The 15,978-nt window shown below is 37.0% G+C and overlaps 1 protein-coding gene across 3 annotated transcripts; it reads left to right on the top strand.

Moving 5' to 3' along the window:
• Positions 1 to 3,917: 3,917 nt before the first annotated feature.
• Positions 3,918 to 13,355, top strand: LOC103718103 (protein ROLLING AND ERECT LEAF 2-like). 3 transcript variants are annotated; one of them, XM_026808853.4, is made up of 7 exons: positions 3,918 to 4,269; positions 5,868 to 5,970; positions 6,063 to 7,289; positions 7,673 to 7,747; positions 8,136 to 8,350; positions 9,353 to 9,576; positions 12,208 to 13,355. In XM_026808853.4, exons 3-7 carry the CDS (start codon positions 6,086 to 6,088, stop codon positions 12,899 to 12,901), a joined length of 2,412 nt encoding a protein of 803 aa, XP_026664654.2. In that variant the 5' UTR covers positions 3,918 to 4,269; positions 5,868 to 5,970; positions 6,063 to 6,085; the 3' UTR covers positions 12,902 to 13,355. The 3 variants fall into 3 exon arrangements, with proteins under 3 accessions (XP_026664654.2, XP_008804992.2, XP_089784243.1); XM_008806770.6 differs by having other exon boundaries at positions 3,918 to 4,273; XM_089928117.1 differs by lacking the exons at positions 3,918 to 4,269; positions 5,868 to 5,970 and having other exon boundaries at positions 5,977 to 7,289.
• The last annotated feature ends 2,623 nt before the right edge of the window (positions 13,356 to 15,978 follow it).

Here is a 15,978-nt window from a genome sequence, read left to right as displayed (position 1 = left end):
TTAAAGGTACATCAAATAATTTTATTCCAGAAGGAGGGCCTGCTAAATGTGTTAAAGACCCTGCATCTTGACAGGTTACAGGGGAGTGAATTATAAATATGCAGCACTAATTCATACCATAAGGGAAAATGTACTACATTGTGTTACTATTGGTAAGAAGCATACTTGGGCTAGTAATTTTTAACTTCAAACTCCCACTTTTTTTTTTTTTTTTGGATCCAACCCAAAAACGTGATCCAGTGTGGATCAGAAATGGTTCCGAAAGAATCAAACATGAGTCAAAAGTTGCGACCCTACTCTAGTCATGACGTAGTAGAGGTTTATCTGGACGAAGCCAGGTTGAGTTGAGAAGCCGATGACCTTACAATAACGATTCCACGTCTAAGTTTGTCTACAAAATGGAGATATAACATTGATAGTCAAGAGAAAAATCACCATCTTAGTTGGGGAAAAAAAATATAAATTCATTTTTATTGAAGGGTGTCACATGCAAAGTGGATATGCAAGGTATTTGTCTAGATAATATATGAAAAGCAAATTTAATTAGAAATTTTTGTGCGCTACCATGTCAAGTATTATTTTTTTCTCCTTTTATTCTTTATTTTGTGCTTCAATAATATCACTATTTTTAGAGTAAAATACGTATCATTTAGCTTACTTTGAACAAAAATTATGTTATGTTATGTCATCTAGCACCATATGAAATTAATTAGTACTTTTTATATTACCATTGAATTAGTTTTCCATATTAAGAACAATATATGATGAGGTCATTTTGATGCACTCAACTGACTAGTGAATTAACCAGCATGTATACTAAGTGAAAAATCAATTTGATGCCAAAGAATGATCTTGTATAAATACATTTGTCTACAAAATCCCCATATGCATAATATGATATATACTGTTGCGGCAAAATCTCAGATCAAGGTCGGAGCACTGCTCATGTAACTTTGAGGTTGGTGAGAACCAAGTTGAACGAGGCGGTCGAAGTGTGAAAGAGATGATCTCTTCCAAAAATGACCTACAAGAAATCTGCTTGCCAAAAAGTTTTTGGCGGGGGACTCTTTGATGACTAAATCAGAATAGAGAGGCAACAGTGTTGAAGGAAGAATTCTTAGTAGAGTAAGTTCACTGAATGAGCTTACATGAGTGCCATCGGAGGCTTGTTTAAGCACATTAATACTTTCTCATTAATATCAATAGTGTATTAAGCAATGATAGAGGATATTAATATTGATGTTATTAATATCTATTGTGTATTAAGCAATGAGCTTTAATGCTGATGAAGGACATTAATATCAGCATCATCAATACTGATATCCATGCAACAAATAAAGAGCTCTATATAAGCTGAACGCCCATTTTAAATGCATACTAATATATTACCCATACGATGTATGTGATACAACTTTTTTCGCCTTTTCAATTATTCTTGAAATATAATCTTGCAATGTAACAAATTACAAAAATAGAAGGCTTGAATAGACAAATTTCTATTGCACATTGAACCATAACATTAACGATAGCTGAATAGAAAGTCCTACAAATAGTAGCAGTGTCGTTGATATTGGTATCTTCATAGTGAATGGAGAACTCTACACAAGGTGAGCCCTCTATATAGAAGTTCCTATAATTGATATCGGCCCTGCATAATCTATTGGTATGTTTTTTTCCTCTTTTGATAAATTCTTGAAATGCGATGTAACTATATAACAAAATATAATAAATAAAAGGCTTCAATAGCTGAATTTCTATTGCACATTAAGCAATGAACTCTAGTTATATTTTACTAGTGTCATTAATAGTTGTTGAACATTAAATAACAAACTTTAATGATATCCAAATGATGACTAAGCATTTTAATACCAAAATCATTAATAACTATTGCACTTTTAAGCAATAAACTTTAGATGGCCAACATTATTAATATTAGGATTATTACTAATTAATGATATGCTCATACTGAATAGAGAACTCTTAGAAACTGAGCTTCCATTTTAGATACATACATACATACATACATACATACATATATATATATATATATATATATATATATATATATATATATATATATATATATATATATATATATATATATATATATATATATCCCTATGAGATACGTGGGGTACAATTTTTCATCTTTTTTAGCTATTTTTGGAATGTAATATAAAATAAATATAATAGATAGATGACACAAATAGAGTAAAATATAATAGATATTAAGGCCTAATTATTTTTTAAAAAATAAATTTTGATATCAATATTATGATATACTATCATTATACGAGATTCTAATAGGATATGTATATTGATCAATATAGTAAAATAATATTACTATAACATAATAAGATCAAGATCCTACTTGCATATAATAGGAAATAAAAAAATATTGCATCTAAAGAATATTTAAATGCATTGCAGTAGGATTTTAGTGGTTGTACTTTTATTTTAAGTAAAATTATGAACATAAAAATATAATAAAAATTAATAAAATATCAGTATAATGTAGTGACTCGTGCAGGATATGGGTAGTTTACCATGCTAATAAAAAATATTTTTTTAAATATTATCATTAATTAAATAAATATGATCATTAATAATATCATTAATTTCTATATTAATTTAATGGGAATAGTATTATTTTATTTAATATGATTTAATAAGCTATTAGGTTTCTTATTAATGAATTAGATAAAGGAATGTATTAAATAAGAGCCCAACTAAATAAAGAGCTCTAATAACAATATTATTAATATAGTAGTTCACATGGTAAATGGAGAAATAGACAACACCTCTATTTCAGTGTATATATATTAGATAATAGATATAATAAATGTGTCTTCATAGTTCTTCATATATTTAAAATTTGCAATCATAAAGTTCATGCATGTTTTTTTTTTAGCTTTAGAAAGGAGGGGAGGGGGGAGGAGAATTAACCCCACCGACATAGCAGCTAAGGCTGCAAATGGGTCGGGTCGACCCATGACCTGACCCGACCCGCGTAGATCCGATCCGATCCGATCCGAATTTTAGGATATGCGGATCCGGATCGGGTTCTAAAATTGAACCTAGAATTATTTTTTGGGTCGGGTCTGGGTTTACCGAACGGATCCGACCCGATCCGAATGGATCCGAAGAGAGAGAGAGAGAGAAAAAAAAAAGAAGGAAAAGTGAGGGAACACTCGGCCCGTCAGGATTCTCTCTCGATCTATTACACTGTTGATACTTCTGGTGTCTCGGTAGCTGGCTTTTTTTTTTTTTTTTTTCCTTCTGTTTTTGGGCTTTTGTTTCTTTTAACGTTTGAAGGGCGAAAGTGAGGGAACACTGAACTGGGTCATGTGACAGTTTTCTGCAATGGAATTGGATTTTGGATGACGGTCTGGGATTTTTTTTTGTCCTCGTGAGAGGGGAGCTGGGAGACACCACGTTAGTCCAATCAGTCATATAGATAAAAAATAGCGTGGTATGACATTTGGCTTGTAGACCGACTTAGTCATGGGTCACCTGTTCTGACTCAAGGTAACCCAAGACTTAGCAAGTCTTTTGAGTCATGGGTCACCCAGCACCTCATAATTATGATTTGACCAAATTAGATTTGTCTAAATTTTTTTTTCCAAAAACACAAAAAATTGGATCCGATTCGGATCCTAATCCGATTCGACTCGAACCCAGACCCGACCGAAATAGGCCTGGGTCCAAATTAGGATCCGAATAAAAAACCAGATCGGGTCGGAATTACTCAAAATCCGACCCAATCCGACCCATTTGCATCTCTAATAGCAGTTCCCCACTGGACCCCCATTCCATCCATTGAAGATAAAGCTACGTTTCAACTGTGCTACCACCACAATGGCATGCATGGTATCTTTAGCAAGCCATATAAATACAACATCCCAAAATATCTTCCCAAGAAAAAGAAAGAAATAAGGAGGGCATGTGTGGCATTTCTTGGAACCCAAGGGTGCCATAAAACATGTTCATGGGCATACAGGATATTTTATATTTTTTCGCATGGACACCAAGAGCATCCTCTTCCTTCCATCCGAAGCTGGCTTGGTGAGGGTGGGCCCCACACACACTCTCTGTTCCGCGATCCGCCGAATTCGTCTCCAGCATGAAATCCACCTCCATCGCTGGAAAACTCGCTCTTCACGGCCTCCAAAATCTCTCTCTCTCTCTCTCTCTCTCTCTCTCTATCTGTGACCTTTCTGACGAGATCTATTCTTGAGAGGAATCCGAAGCTCCATGCTGTGACCTCGCGTAGGTAGAATCTACTGCTGAATTGAATCGATTAGTTTCGAATTTTTGATTGTTTCTGAAATTATCAGGCTGTTTTCCCCTTGTTAGTTCCGGGTTTAGTTAGGTTTTTGTTGTTGTTTAATAAAGTTTTATAATTCGTTATTGCAATTGGATGCTATTTGGTCTTTCATCCGCTGCTTAGAAGTTGAGGGAAGAAAAATGTAATTTTTTTTTTTTGGTTTTATCAATCCGAATTATGTGAATTGAGTCCATGAATACTTTAATTTCTTGTTTTCCCAGGGGAATAGTTTTCTTTTTTTCGTCCCAATTGTCTGTTTGATTTTAATTTTCTAATCTTTTTATTAGATTCATGGGTAAGCTTAATAGTTCTGATGAACTGAGGTGATTTGTGTTTATCCTGCGGTGGATATTCAGTTTTGTTTTTGGAAAAGTTCACTTTTTGGCCTCTCTAATGTCTTTTTTTTTTGGGAATAATTTGAGAATTGAATTGTCAGGTTGATAATTTTGCAAATTAATGTTATGTGTATATTAACTTGGGAGAAGATGGGTGTGTGTTATGGAGTTAATTCTGAGGTGGATTTTATAATTTTGATCCGTTCGCTTTACCATGTCATGAATTATGTTCACATTTGTTGCCCTTGTTTTAAGTTTCTGTTGATTTCGAACCTTGATCGTTGTTTTTCTTTTGAGTCCTTTAGTTTTCACCCTAATTTGTGGAAGGAGGAGCAGATATATGGAGGCCAACCATTTCATTTTTTTTGTTTGTTAGGGAATTTTTGTTCATTATGCAAGGGAAAGGAAGAAAGTTATTTGACAATTTGAGAAGGGTGGCAGAACTGTTGAATTTTCAGAGTTCTGTTTGTGAAAATTGCAAGCATTTTTTCATTGCTCTTATCTGAGATATATCTCGATAGTCTCATTAGTTTAGTGTACAGTCTAGATTTTGGAAGTGGGATCTTATTTTATGCAGTATGGAGTTATTTTTGTAACAGAGTTTAGGTCTTGGATTTGAATATATGCACAAGAGATTTATGAGCAAGTTTCACCCAGTACTCATCTATTGGCTGTTTTAGTTGCTTTATATGACTTTAGGTAGTGGGCTAGGTGATTGAATTTGGGATTTCTTATTTGTTTTAGGGTTTTCATTTATGTTTTACTGATATACTAAATTGTGTATATGAGCTCCATTTTCTTCAATTTCTGTTGCTTTCTAGAGCCAAGCATGGATGATTCAGATTTCTTGGGCACAAAACTATGTCTGGTTTTTTCTTATCTGCATTATCTGCTTTTCAAAAGTTATCCATGAAGTCTCTCGATATCATCCCACTGGTTTTGGACAATTTATTGCATTTATCATTGTGAAACATTAATTTGTGGGACAGCTTTCTAAGATATGTGCATGCATAGATACAAGGTATAGAAATAAGAATCTTGGTCTTGATGACTGTGCAGCCCTGTTTTTTGGTTTGATAAGAAGTGTGTCTTTTGTTAATACTATCACGCTTCTATGAATGAGGGTCTGCTTTATAAAAAAAATATTGGTTTCATGTATATAACTGTATTTATTAATCATGGTGTTTAATTTAACTCTCTTGCAGGTTTTACTGCTTTTGTTTCAGTGGATCCATACTATCTTCATGGTTTGAGCAGTAGAGATTTGATTCTAGGTTGTGAGGCCTGTTGAAACATCTCTTTCTCAAAGTAAGCGAGCAATGATCTTTTCTCAAATCTACCGACATATCTTTGTGCTAAGTTTGAAAATTAAATTGCTACATTCTGGAAAACTGGTTCAGAGTTATAGGTGCTTCTCCTAGAAATGGGAGTTTCAAGCTCTAAAATTGAAGATGACAAGGCCCTTTCGTTGTGTCGAGATAGAAAGCATTTTGTTAAACAAGCCCTTGATGGAAGATGCTCACTTGCAGCTGCACACGTTTCTTATATCCACTCCCTCAGAAATACTGGAACTGCACTTAGAAAATTTGTAGAGCCTGAAGTACCTATAGAGTCTTCCCTGTACACATCAACATCTGCAACGCCTGAGCCTCTTGCTCTAACTGATAAGTCTATTTCTCAATTTTCAAATTCATCTCCTTCTCTCTCACAGCATGTGGATGTGGGTGAATCTTTTTCTCCGGTTCCTTCACCTCTTTCTTCAGGACGGTTTCATATTAATCATATGAAAGCAGGCAGGAATTTTTCCACAACTGTTGAGGAGAAACCACCCATTCCTGTTATAGGAACTCTGCAAACCTCCACGACTCCAAAACACCTCGTATCTCATTCAGATGAAAATTCATCCTTTGAATCTCCTTCACCACCCCCTGGTACTCCACCATGGGATTATTTTGGTCTCTTTCATCCTATTGACAACCAGTTGCCTTTTCAAGATGGAGGGGAGTTAAACCATTATTTGGACAATGCTGATGATATCAGACATCTCAGGGAAGAGGAGGGCATTCCAGAATTGGAAGAGGAAGGAGAAAAAGCCTCTACAAATGGAAGGGATGATTTTGCAGATTCAGAAGATGATTTTGACCAACCGTCCTCTGAACCCTTAGTACGAATGTTTAGAAACAGGAATGTAATTCAGAATCATCATTTAACGAATGACTCTCCTGCCATTCCATCTGTGGAAAGTGTAGCTTCAGAAACTGAGCAGCAAAATGGGGAGAAGAACTTGATCACCGATGGTATGCAAGGAACTGTTGAAACTCCTGAATTGACACCATCAAAGATGGCATCCTCTGCAGTTACACTTCCTATCAATGGGAAGGTGCAAGGAACTGTTGAAACTCCTGAATTGACACCATCGAAGATGGCATCCTCTGCAGTTACACTTCCTATCAATGGGAAGGTGAAGGAACCTGGTCCAGAAATTAAACTTCAGTCAAAGGACTTCTTCACATGCATCAAAGAAATTGAAGATCTATTTTTGAAAGCTTCCAACTCTGGAAGAGAAGTTCTTAGGATGCTGGAGGCAAACAAAGTGCACTTCCGTCCTCTGTTTCCGGAAGAAATAGGTCAGCGTTGTACAGTTTTAGATAAAATTTATGTACTTCTCTTCTGAAAGAACTTCTAATAAATTAAAAGAATAGAAAATTGATAATCTTTTTAAAGAGGTAGCACAGTTTAAAAATTGAGTTCTTTCTGCAAAAAGTTTATCGTTTTATTTAGTTGTTTCCTTATTGATTTTTGACTGAAAGCAGTTATTGAAACATATCGCATCTGGATATCATGCATGTCTTGAAATGTTGTCACTGATCCCTGCAGCAGAAACTAACAAATAAAAGCATTCTGTTAAGAACATTGTTTTACTTTGTGCAAGGAAATCTTCCATTATTGTTATTAATATTCTTGTTTGCTATATGCAACTCGGTTTTCTAACATGAATTTTCTGATACAGCTCACAGATCAAAGGCATTTATATTTCTCACAGCTTTTCTTGCTTGCTGCAAGGAAGAAGTCCCTCAATCTCAGGGTAGGCTTTTCTTCTCCTTCATTGGACCATGATACTCTCACGTGGATATTGATCTTTTTCTTTTTTCTCTTCCTTCTTTTTTTGCTGTTCAAATCAGTTGTCTCCTATTTCTGCATGAAAGTAGAATTTGGATCTGTACTTGCAAATTGTATCCTAATTTGACCGAGTTAGTTAGTTTTGAAATATTTTGATTGTGATTTTGGGAAAGTTCACTTTTTCTTGTGTGATTTCTAAATCGAGTGCATGCAGACTAATGTATATATATGAAGTATTGGTGCTTGATGCAGACTACAGTTGTCTGTAGTTCATGCTATAAATTTCTGGCAATGATTCAACATAAATATCCCGAGTCCTGATCTTTGTTTTAATATCTTGAGGTAATATGCAGTGCCTACTTCAAATGAGATAAAGTACTTAACATGGCATAGATCTGTATCATCACGCTCTTCATCCTCCAGAAACCCTCTTGGTGCGACATCAAAAGATGATATTGAGGACCCCAGCAGTAATCTCTTCAGCAGCATATGTATGAATTCTGGCAGTCATGCCTCTACATTAGACAGGTTGTATGCCTGGGAGAGGAAGCTTTATGATGAAGTTAAGGTAAACTGAAATTAATGTTAAATTGCTTTCATTAACATATTATTATTTTCTGATCGTTTTCTTAGTGTATTACGGATTGTTTCATTTTATTTATTCATTGTATAGCTTTTTGTAGTAAAATTCTAAGACAAAAAATAAAAGAAGAGAAAGGTGTAACTGCAAAGTTTTATATGGCAGCGTTTTCATTCTGCAGTATAAATATAGCCTGCTGAGTGCTGAGTGACAGTTGTCTTATCACAAACAAGTTGTAGTTTCTGTTGATTCAATCAGCTACCAATAGGTCTTCCTTTTACCAATCCTTTTACATAATAGAAAATTGAAACAAGCCATTAAGCTAAAAGAAGATTCTTTGGTGCTCATATTCATATAGCTGGGTCCAATTGGTTTGGTTCATTTGACATAACTTCGTATACTCGAACAACAACAGTTAATTTGTTACTTAATAAGACATAAGATGCTTTGATGGATTGGTACCAGTACTCATCTACTTTTACATTGGCAATGGAAATTCTGTATTCATTCTGAGGAAAAGAAACTGGAAGAATGACTAGATGCATATACATGCTTGGGAGCATCTCGGTTGTAATCAATCAATATGCAATGTTGAATCTTGCATCCAACTTCACATTACATGGCATCTAGTATTTGTTCTTAAAGAATGGATTGTTGATTACCAGTCATGCCCAGGCACATTGATCAGATTTGGTCGTCTGCTGTTTCTATTCCTTGAAAATGTTCCACAAGAGTGTACCTAATGATACCTCAATCGATCTGGAAGCTTTGAAGATCAACATAGTTTTTTGCTAGTTCATGTTTAATTGATGAGCTTTCCAGTGTCTTGGTTCAGAATCATTGTCATGCTGCTTATAAATTTATTTTTCATGTCTTGTATATTATTTTTACCTATGGAGCAATTACTGGATAAAATGCTGTCCTCTGAGATTATAGTATGACTATTTGATTTAGAAACTCTGAAATTTATACATCACTATTCTATGTCAGGCAAGTGGGTTCATTCGAAGGGAATATGACATGAAGTGTAGACTACTTAGACATCAAGAGTCCAGAGGAGAGAACCAATACCGTATTGATAAAACCCGTGCTGCTGTTAAGGACCTGCACTGTAGAATTCGAGTTGCAATTCAGAGAATTGACTCCATATCAAAGAGAATTGAGGAATTAAGGGACAAAGAACTTCAACCACAACTGGAGGAGTTAATTGGAGGGTATGATTCTACAACTTATCAATACTGTTACATATTTATATGTCACTAACATGCAAGAAAGACCCTTGCATGTGTACTCACGTATTCAGATATGCATGTTTGATTGCACGCATGTCATCTTCCTTGATCACCAGAATGCCTTTATATGAGTAAGCTAGTTTCCAGTTTTATGAATATGATATATATTGCCATTTGAGCAGTAAACTAGACAAAAAAATTAACTTTGTGGTTATGTTGATTGAAAACTGGTGTGATTGGCCATGTTATTGCATTCAAAACTCCGAAAAGATACAGTTTTCATAGTGCTGTATATCTGGATGTGCGCATATACATGCATTTATCCACTTTTATTATTGCATACACAAAACACATTGAAGTAGATTCCCAGTAACAAATCAATTAGGGGACAAATTATGAATTAAACAGAAATTGATTTTTTTCATATTTCCGTGTGTTATAAGTACAGGTGATACTTCAGAATGCAAAGTTGTACAGAGTCCAAAGCATTTTGTCTCATGACTATTGTTCTATATTTTTAAATTTTTAAGATATCTTAGTAATCTAGCAAGCTAAGACTATCAAAAAGATAAGTGAATAAGGGAGGTTGAATTCTTTAAGATTTGAATTGTTGATTTCTGAATTTTTCTTATCATACATTCATCATCTTAATGAACCCAAAAGAATCTTACATAAACCAACAAAATGTGAAGGTATCTAGTATCGATACTGTAACTAGGTAGAATAATCTAGAAAACATAAAATTCCAATAAGTGGAAGTTTCAAGTAAAATACTTCAAGGGTGATATGCCTGCATGGTAGTGCACAAGGTATGCCGAGCCGGACCGAACAGATCATTTCGTATCGAACTGAACCGATGAGGAACCGGATCGGTTAGGCCCTAAATTTTGAAATCGCCCCTAAACCACTCTGACCACCCCGAACTGGGCGGTTCTGAGTGGGAACGGTTCGCATCGGTTTAAACGGGTTTGGGCCTTCCACCTCTTTAAAAGGCTTGAATCACAGTCTATTGGATCGGGGTGGACCGTCTAGTTCACGTTGTACCGAACCGGTAGCCAACCGGCATGAATCTTGGGATTGATTCGGTAGACCTTGGTAGTGCATGTGAAATCCTATATGCTACGCGATTCAACTCTATACCCTTGTTTGTCAGCGCCTTCTACTAGACATGGAGCCTACAAGAAATATCATTAGATGTGTTTGGAGATCTCCTCAAAAATTTTATTCTATCTTAGAAGTTTCTGAGTTCTGATTTATACCTTATTCTTATGCCCTTCTGTAAGTAAGGTATATGTGCAAATTTAAGGTTCATGCCTTCAGAAATAAATTGAACACCTCTTTCAGTTGCATAATTGCTGCCAGAGATGTATGCTCCTTGAATATTTTTTTTTGAAATTATATGATTAATTTCTTAGAAGCTCTTATTCTGCATCAATAGCAAGTTTTTTCCCCATTGAAAGCTCTCACTCACTCATAAATATTGGAAATTAATTTTAATTTACCCATACAAGTTGTTAAGTAACATTCGACAAACCCTAGTAATGCACATGGTTTAGACTATTTAGTTAATTCTTGCCAATTTCTAAGATGGAGTTGCAAATATCAAATTGATTAAAGCAACCAGATTAGCATATTCTTCAAGGGGTAAAAGGTTATCATAGTGATGTGTACTTTACTGCACCCATGGCGCAGCCACGCAAGACTTTGTGACCAAGGGAGGAGGAAGTGAATTTATCACCTATTTTTTAAGGGAAAAATAGGAAACGATAGAAAATACACTTGAATGGTAATGTGGCCAAAATAGTTTGAGAACCAGAGGTGGGTAAGGCCTATGGTAATGAATGGGGAAGGAATGCCCCTAAGAGCCAACTTGGTGAACATGCCTCTTTATCCCAGTCTAGAACTTTGACAATATCAAATGCCTGTTGTATAGGAATTTGTGCTATTATTACCTGAAAAAGAAAATAAAAATGAAAACTAAGTAACATAATTGGTGTTGCTGAGAAAGAGTTTGTGACTAGAAAGAGATCAAAACTGAAGGCAAGCCATATAAAGGATGCAACATTGCTGTTTACATTCACTTTTTAGGAAAAAAAATTATAATACTATAGTTCCACTCACTACTTGTCTATTTGATAGGTGAAGACCTACTGAGTAGGTGTTTGCTTTCTCAGAGCTAGAAACTTAAAATTCCAGGTAAATAATGGCACTCCTATTTACAAGTGCAATAGGTGTAGGTTGTTGCTTACTGGGGATCTTGCCTTGGAGCCAAAAGGCCGAGATGAGGCTTACTTTTCTATATGGCCAGATGCATTGCAATAACATGAAGACGAGAAGTATGCCGAGAAATGGAAGCAAGACAAAGCAAAGAAAATGGTATTTAAAATAAACTTTCAATAATATGCTGAAAAATGAAAATAAAGGAAATGGTATTTGAAATAATACCCACTAGACTAGCATCACACATTTGTATACTTTAGTTCACATGCATCAGTTACATCCCAAATTCATTTTGGCACCTTTTGGCAAAATGCATACCATGATGCTTCGCCTCAATTTTGTTTGCCTATTGCATTCAATATGCTGCAAGTCTTAATCCATGTCCCAATGCAGCTTAACACAGATGTGGAAAATGATGCTTGACTGGCACAAGAAGCAGTATAGCATCATCTTGGTAGCATGCAACAATGGCGGCACCAAAGTCTCAATTAGCTCGGAGTCTCATCGCCAGGCCACCATCCTCCTTGAGTTTGAGCTGAATTCTCTGCGTTCAAACTTCACAAAGTGGATCTTGACACAAAAATCTTACCTAAAAGCGATAAACGATTGGCTTCACAAGTGTGTAATTCAAGAGTGTGCGTTCCCATCAAGACAGAAGCCCTCAAGGAGAAAGCAATTAGGGTTTGATCAAAAATGGGAAATTTTTCCGCCAATATTTGTTACTTGCCGAGAATGGTTGGCCCAACTGGATAAGTTGCCAAGCATGGAAGTAGCAGATTCTATAAAAGATCTTGTGACTGTGACGACCCATTTCCTGCCTCGCCAGGAGAAAAGCCATGAGAATTCAAAGTTATCATTCACATTCTCTCGGAAGGCAGGGCAAAGTGCTGGGCTCAAAGGAGACATTAACAGAAACAAATCCCCTGTGGATTGGAGCCTGAATTATGACAGCTTGCAGTCAGGTTTGGTGGTCTTCTTAGATCGGTTGAAAACTTTTGCTGAGTCATCAGTAATGCAGTATGAAATTCTCCAGAAGATCATCAATGAAGCTCATGATAGGTATGAGAACGTTGGGTTGAGGACGTGAGTGCCCTCTGTTTTCGAAAGTTCTTTAGAAACCCAAGGGATGAAAGAAGAAAATGACAGCTGGTTAACTATGGTTGAATAAGTTGATTAGAGGTGTAAGCCAGTGAAGGTATTGGAGAGAGGGCCCTGTAAAACCTCTCCCTTTGTAAATTTACTTGGGGAATAAAGGGTTTTTAGGTTGGTGGTTTATGTAAAGTTTGAAAATAAGCACGCCAGCAGGTGAATTTTAGTGCTTGGCTGCAAGTAGATATCTGCAGACAGAATGTAGTCTCGTTAGATGTACACAGTGAAGATGGGCTTTCTGGTTTCTCTAGAGGGTGTAATTTTGTTGATATTATCCATGGGGTGTATTAGTGAGTTGATGATAAGAAATGCAACCTGTACATTGTATAGATGCTCAGAAACTCATACCTATGTCTTCAATAATATGTGCATTGCTTCTTGTCTTCAATCAAGACAACCGTGCAGTTTATTGTCTTTTGAAACTTTTAGGTGAATATAAATGAATACAACGCAGTGCTCTCCATTTTATTATGTGATAATAACCTCGTTCCAAAGTTTTAACCCCTTGCTGCTGCCCAATGGAATTGCTTGGCCGTTAGCACAATAAACGAGAGAAAAATGACATTTTATTAGTCTGTCTTATGACAAATGGGTTTCTTCTGGTTTGTGCATAGCTTGAAATAACGAATTCTACCTGGATATTTGTTTGAGGACCCAAGCCTGACCAATGAACCTGGTTTACCTCGCAAATGGTAAGACCATGAGCATCCAATGACACCCATGGCTGGTGCTCGTCTTGACCTGCATTTGAGTGCAGATTCAATGGGCATGTGGACTGACTAGCTGAAGTATGCAGCCTGTCTGCGATTCAAATTGATGATCCAAATGATTGATTCATGCCAATGTTGCAGGCTTATATTTAACAGATGCAAGTTTTGATTCTTTTGTGTTCAGTGGAGGAGGGAGCTGCATGAGGATTTAATTGAGAAAAACAAAATAAAAAAATTTCTAAGACCAGAGAAAAAGGTAAGCCTTTCTGTTATATTCATTTTTTTAAACAAAAATAGATGGAAGATCAATCCTGCTCCATTTCAAGTGAAAACCTTTTATTTAATCATGTGGTAATTTAGAATATTTTGGAAATAAGCATTTCTATTCAACCAAAAGCCCTAACCGGGCTTGTTTGACTTTCAGAAACAGATACCAGGCGGATACACCGAGGTTAAAGAGTTGACTTGGTAAAAGTTAAGAATCTTGCATGAGATGCGGCATCTCCTGAAGCCTGAGTGGTGAAAGGTAAGAACGCATCTTGATATCTTTTTCCCCTGGTGATCAATCATAAGCAGAGAATGGAGTTGGGCGCGGAACACAAAATTCCATGAGACGGATTCACTGGATAAAGCACAAACATTTATTTTATTTTATTTTATTTGTGCGGAGAAGATGGGCAAGGTCCATTAAATTCATTTAGATTATGAATTGTGGTGAAGCGGGACTGAGACCTAAGTCACTGGTACCCAACCTTCAATGACTTCAGCAACCGAACCAATTAGCACCCTGCCAGCACTAATGTGTTCATGATTGCACAAGATGATCAGCTTGAGATTGAGTGCTGCTCTGTGATATTTAGATTATTTTGCTCGATGGATGTTTCCTGAAAGATGGGAGAATGCATGTTTATTAAGGATGTCTAGGAGCTAAATGCATGAACAAGCGACCGAGCAAATGTTTAGATGATGACATTGTGATATCCGACTTGTTTGCTAGTATGGCCAGTTGAAGAACAAATCACCCAAAGAGAAACTACACTCCTGTGATTGTGTGACTTGGTGCTTTCAGTTGTATTATTTTTCATTTTTTAAATCACATAAGATGGGTGCAGCTGCAATCATAGTTTCAGTCTCATGGGATGGCTAACTGAAGAAATTTTTGAGGTTACAAGTTCAAAAAAAGTCCAATTCAGGTTAGCCAACCAATCTGCTACTTCATTGCCCTTATTATTGATGGATGAGAAGAGCAATGCTGAAATTTTCAGTAGAAACATAGGGTGGTGGTGGTTGTTGAGGGAGGTTAGGGAGCCAGCCAGCCAATCTGCTGCTTCATTGCCCTTGTTAATCTTGGTGAATGAGAAGAGCATGCTGAAATATAGAACACAAGCATACATGCTGGGGAGGGGAGGTGAGGACAGGAGGGAGGGGAAGAGCACCAAGCCTACTTCATCTGTACTTTGAGTCCTCTGGCTAGATGGGAAAGACATGCTATGTAAAAGACTCAAGTTATTAGACCACTGTTTTTCTTTTCTTCTTTAACAATAGGGGCTTATTTGGTTGGCGGGAAAAGAATGAGGAAAAGTGTGGTGAAAAAGTAATAAGATGTCTCTTGTTTGTTTGTTTTTTTTTTTTTTTTCTTTTTTTTTCTTTTTTTGCTGAAAGCGGGTTATCATACACAACGTGTATGAATACACCTAATAAGGTTAAAATACACTAGCTCACGGAGTGCCAATGGCATCTCCGCCTCTCCCACCCAAAGGGTGTAGCCTGAATGATGAGCCGCAAAAGCAGCCACCCAATCAGCCGCCTCATTGGCTTCCCTGAATACATGTTTGGCCTCGACGGCCACCCCAACTTCACACATCATCCCAATGTCTCGAATCAAGGGGTGGTCAGTGCCCACACCCCTCAGCCCCTCCTGGATCCACCTGATGACTGTGGCCGAGTCGCCCTTCAGAACAACCGAGCCAGCCCGCAGTACCTGCCTCGCATATCGAAGACCCGCCCAAGCAGCTCGTAGTTTTGCCCCGGGGACCGAAATGCCGAACAACTGACAACCACCTGCTGCCAGCACTCTGGAGTGCGGGCCCCGTATCACAAAACCCGCACCACCCCGCGCACCTCCATCCTGTACAGATCCGTCGAAGTTGACCTTGAGGAAACTCGGGGGTGGGGGCTCCCAGGTGAAAAACACCATCTGAGGAGCTGCCGAAGCAGAGAGGGAACCCCAGGTGTCCCAAGCTATCAAAGGTCCATCAGAAGAGGGTCTGATCTCCAATGCCTGTGCTCGCGCGAACTCCGCTAC

Source organism: Phoenix dactylifera, chromosome 17 (assembly GCF_051530095.1).
Source record: "Phoenix dactylifera cultivar Ajwa chromosome 17, Ajwa_hap1_PhDact_Kaust_v1.1, whole genome shotgun sequence".
NCBI lineage: Eukaryota > Viridiplantae > Streptophyta > Magnoliopsida > Arecales > Arecaceae > Phoenix > Phoenix dactylifera.
This window is presented reverse-complemented; position numbering and strand designations above follow the sequence as displayed.

Coding starts and splice junctions, on each gene's coding strand:
- LOC103718103 (XM_026808853.4), top strand. CDS start 6,086: ATGGGAGTTTCAAGCTCTAAAATTGAAGATGACAAGGCCCTTTCGTTG. Junction 7,290..7,672: donor TCTGTTTCCGGAAGAAATAG/GTCAGCGTTGTA, acceptor TTTCTGATACAG/CTCACAGATCAAAGGCATTT. Junction 9,577..12,207: donor CTGGAGGAGTTAATTGGAGG/GTATGATTCTAC, acceptor GTCCCAATGCAG/CTTAACACAGATGTGGAAAA.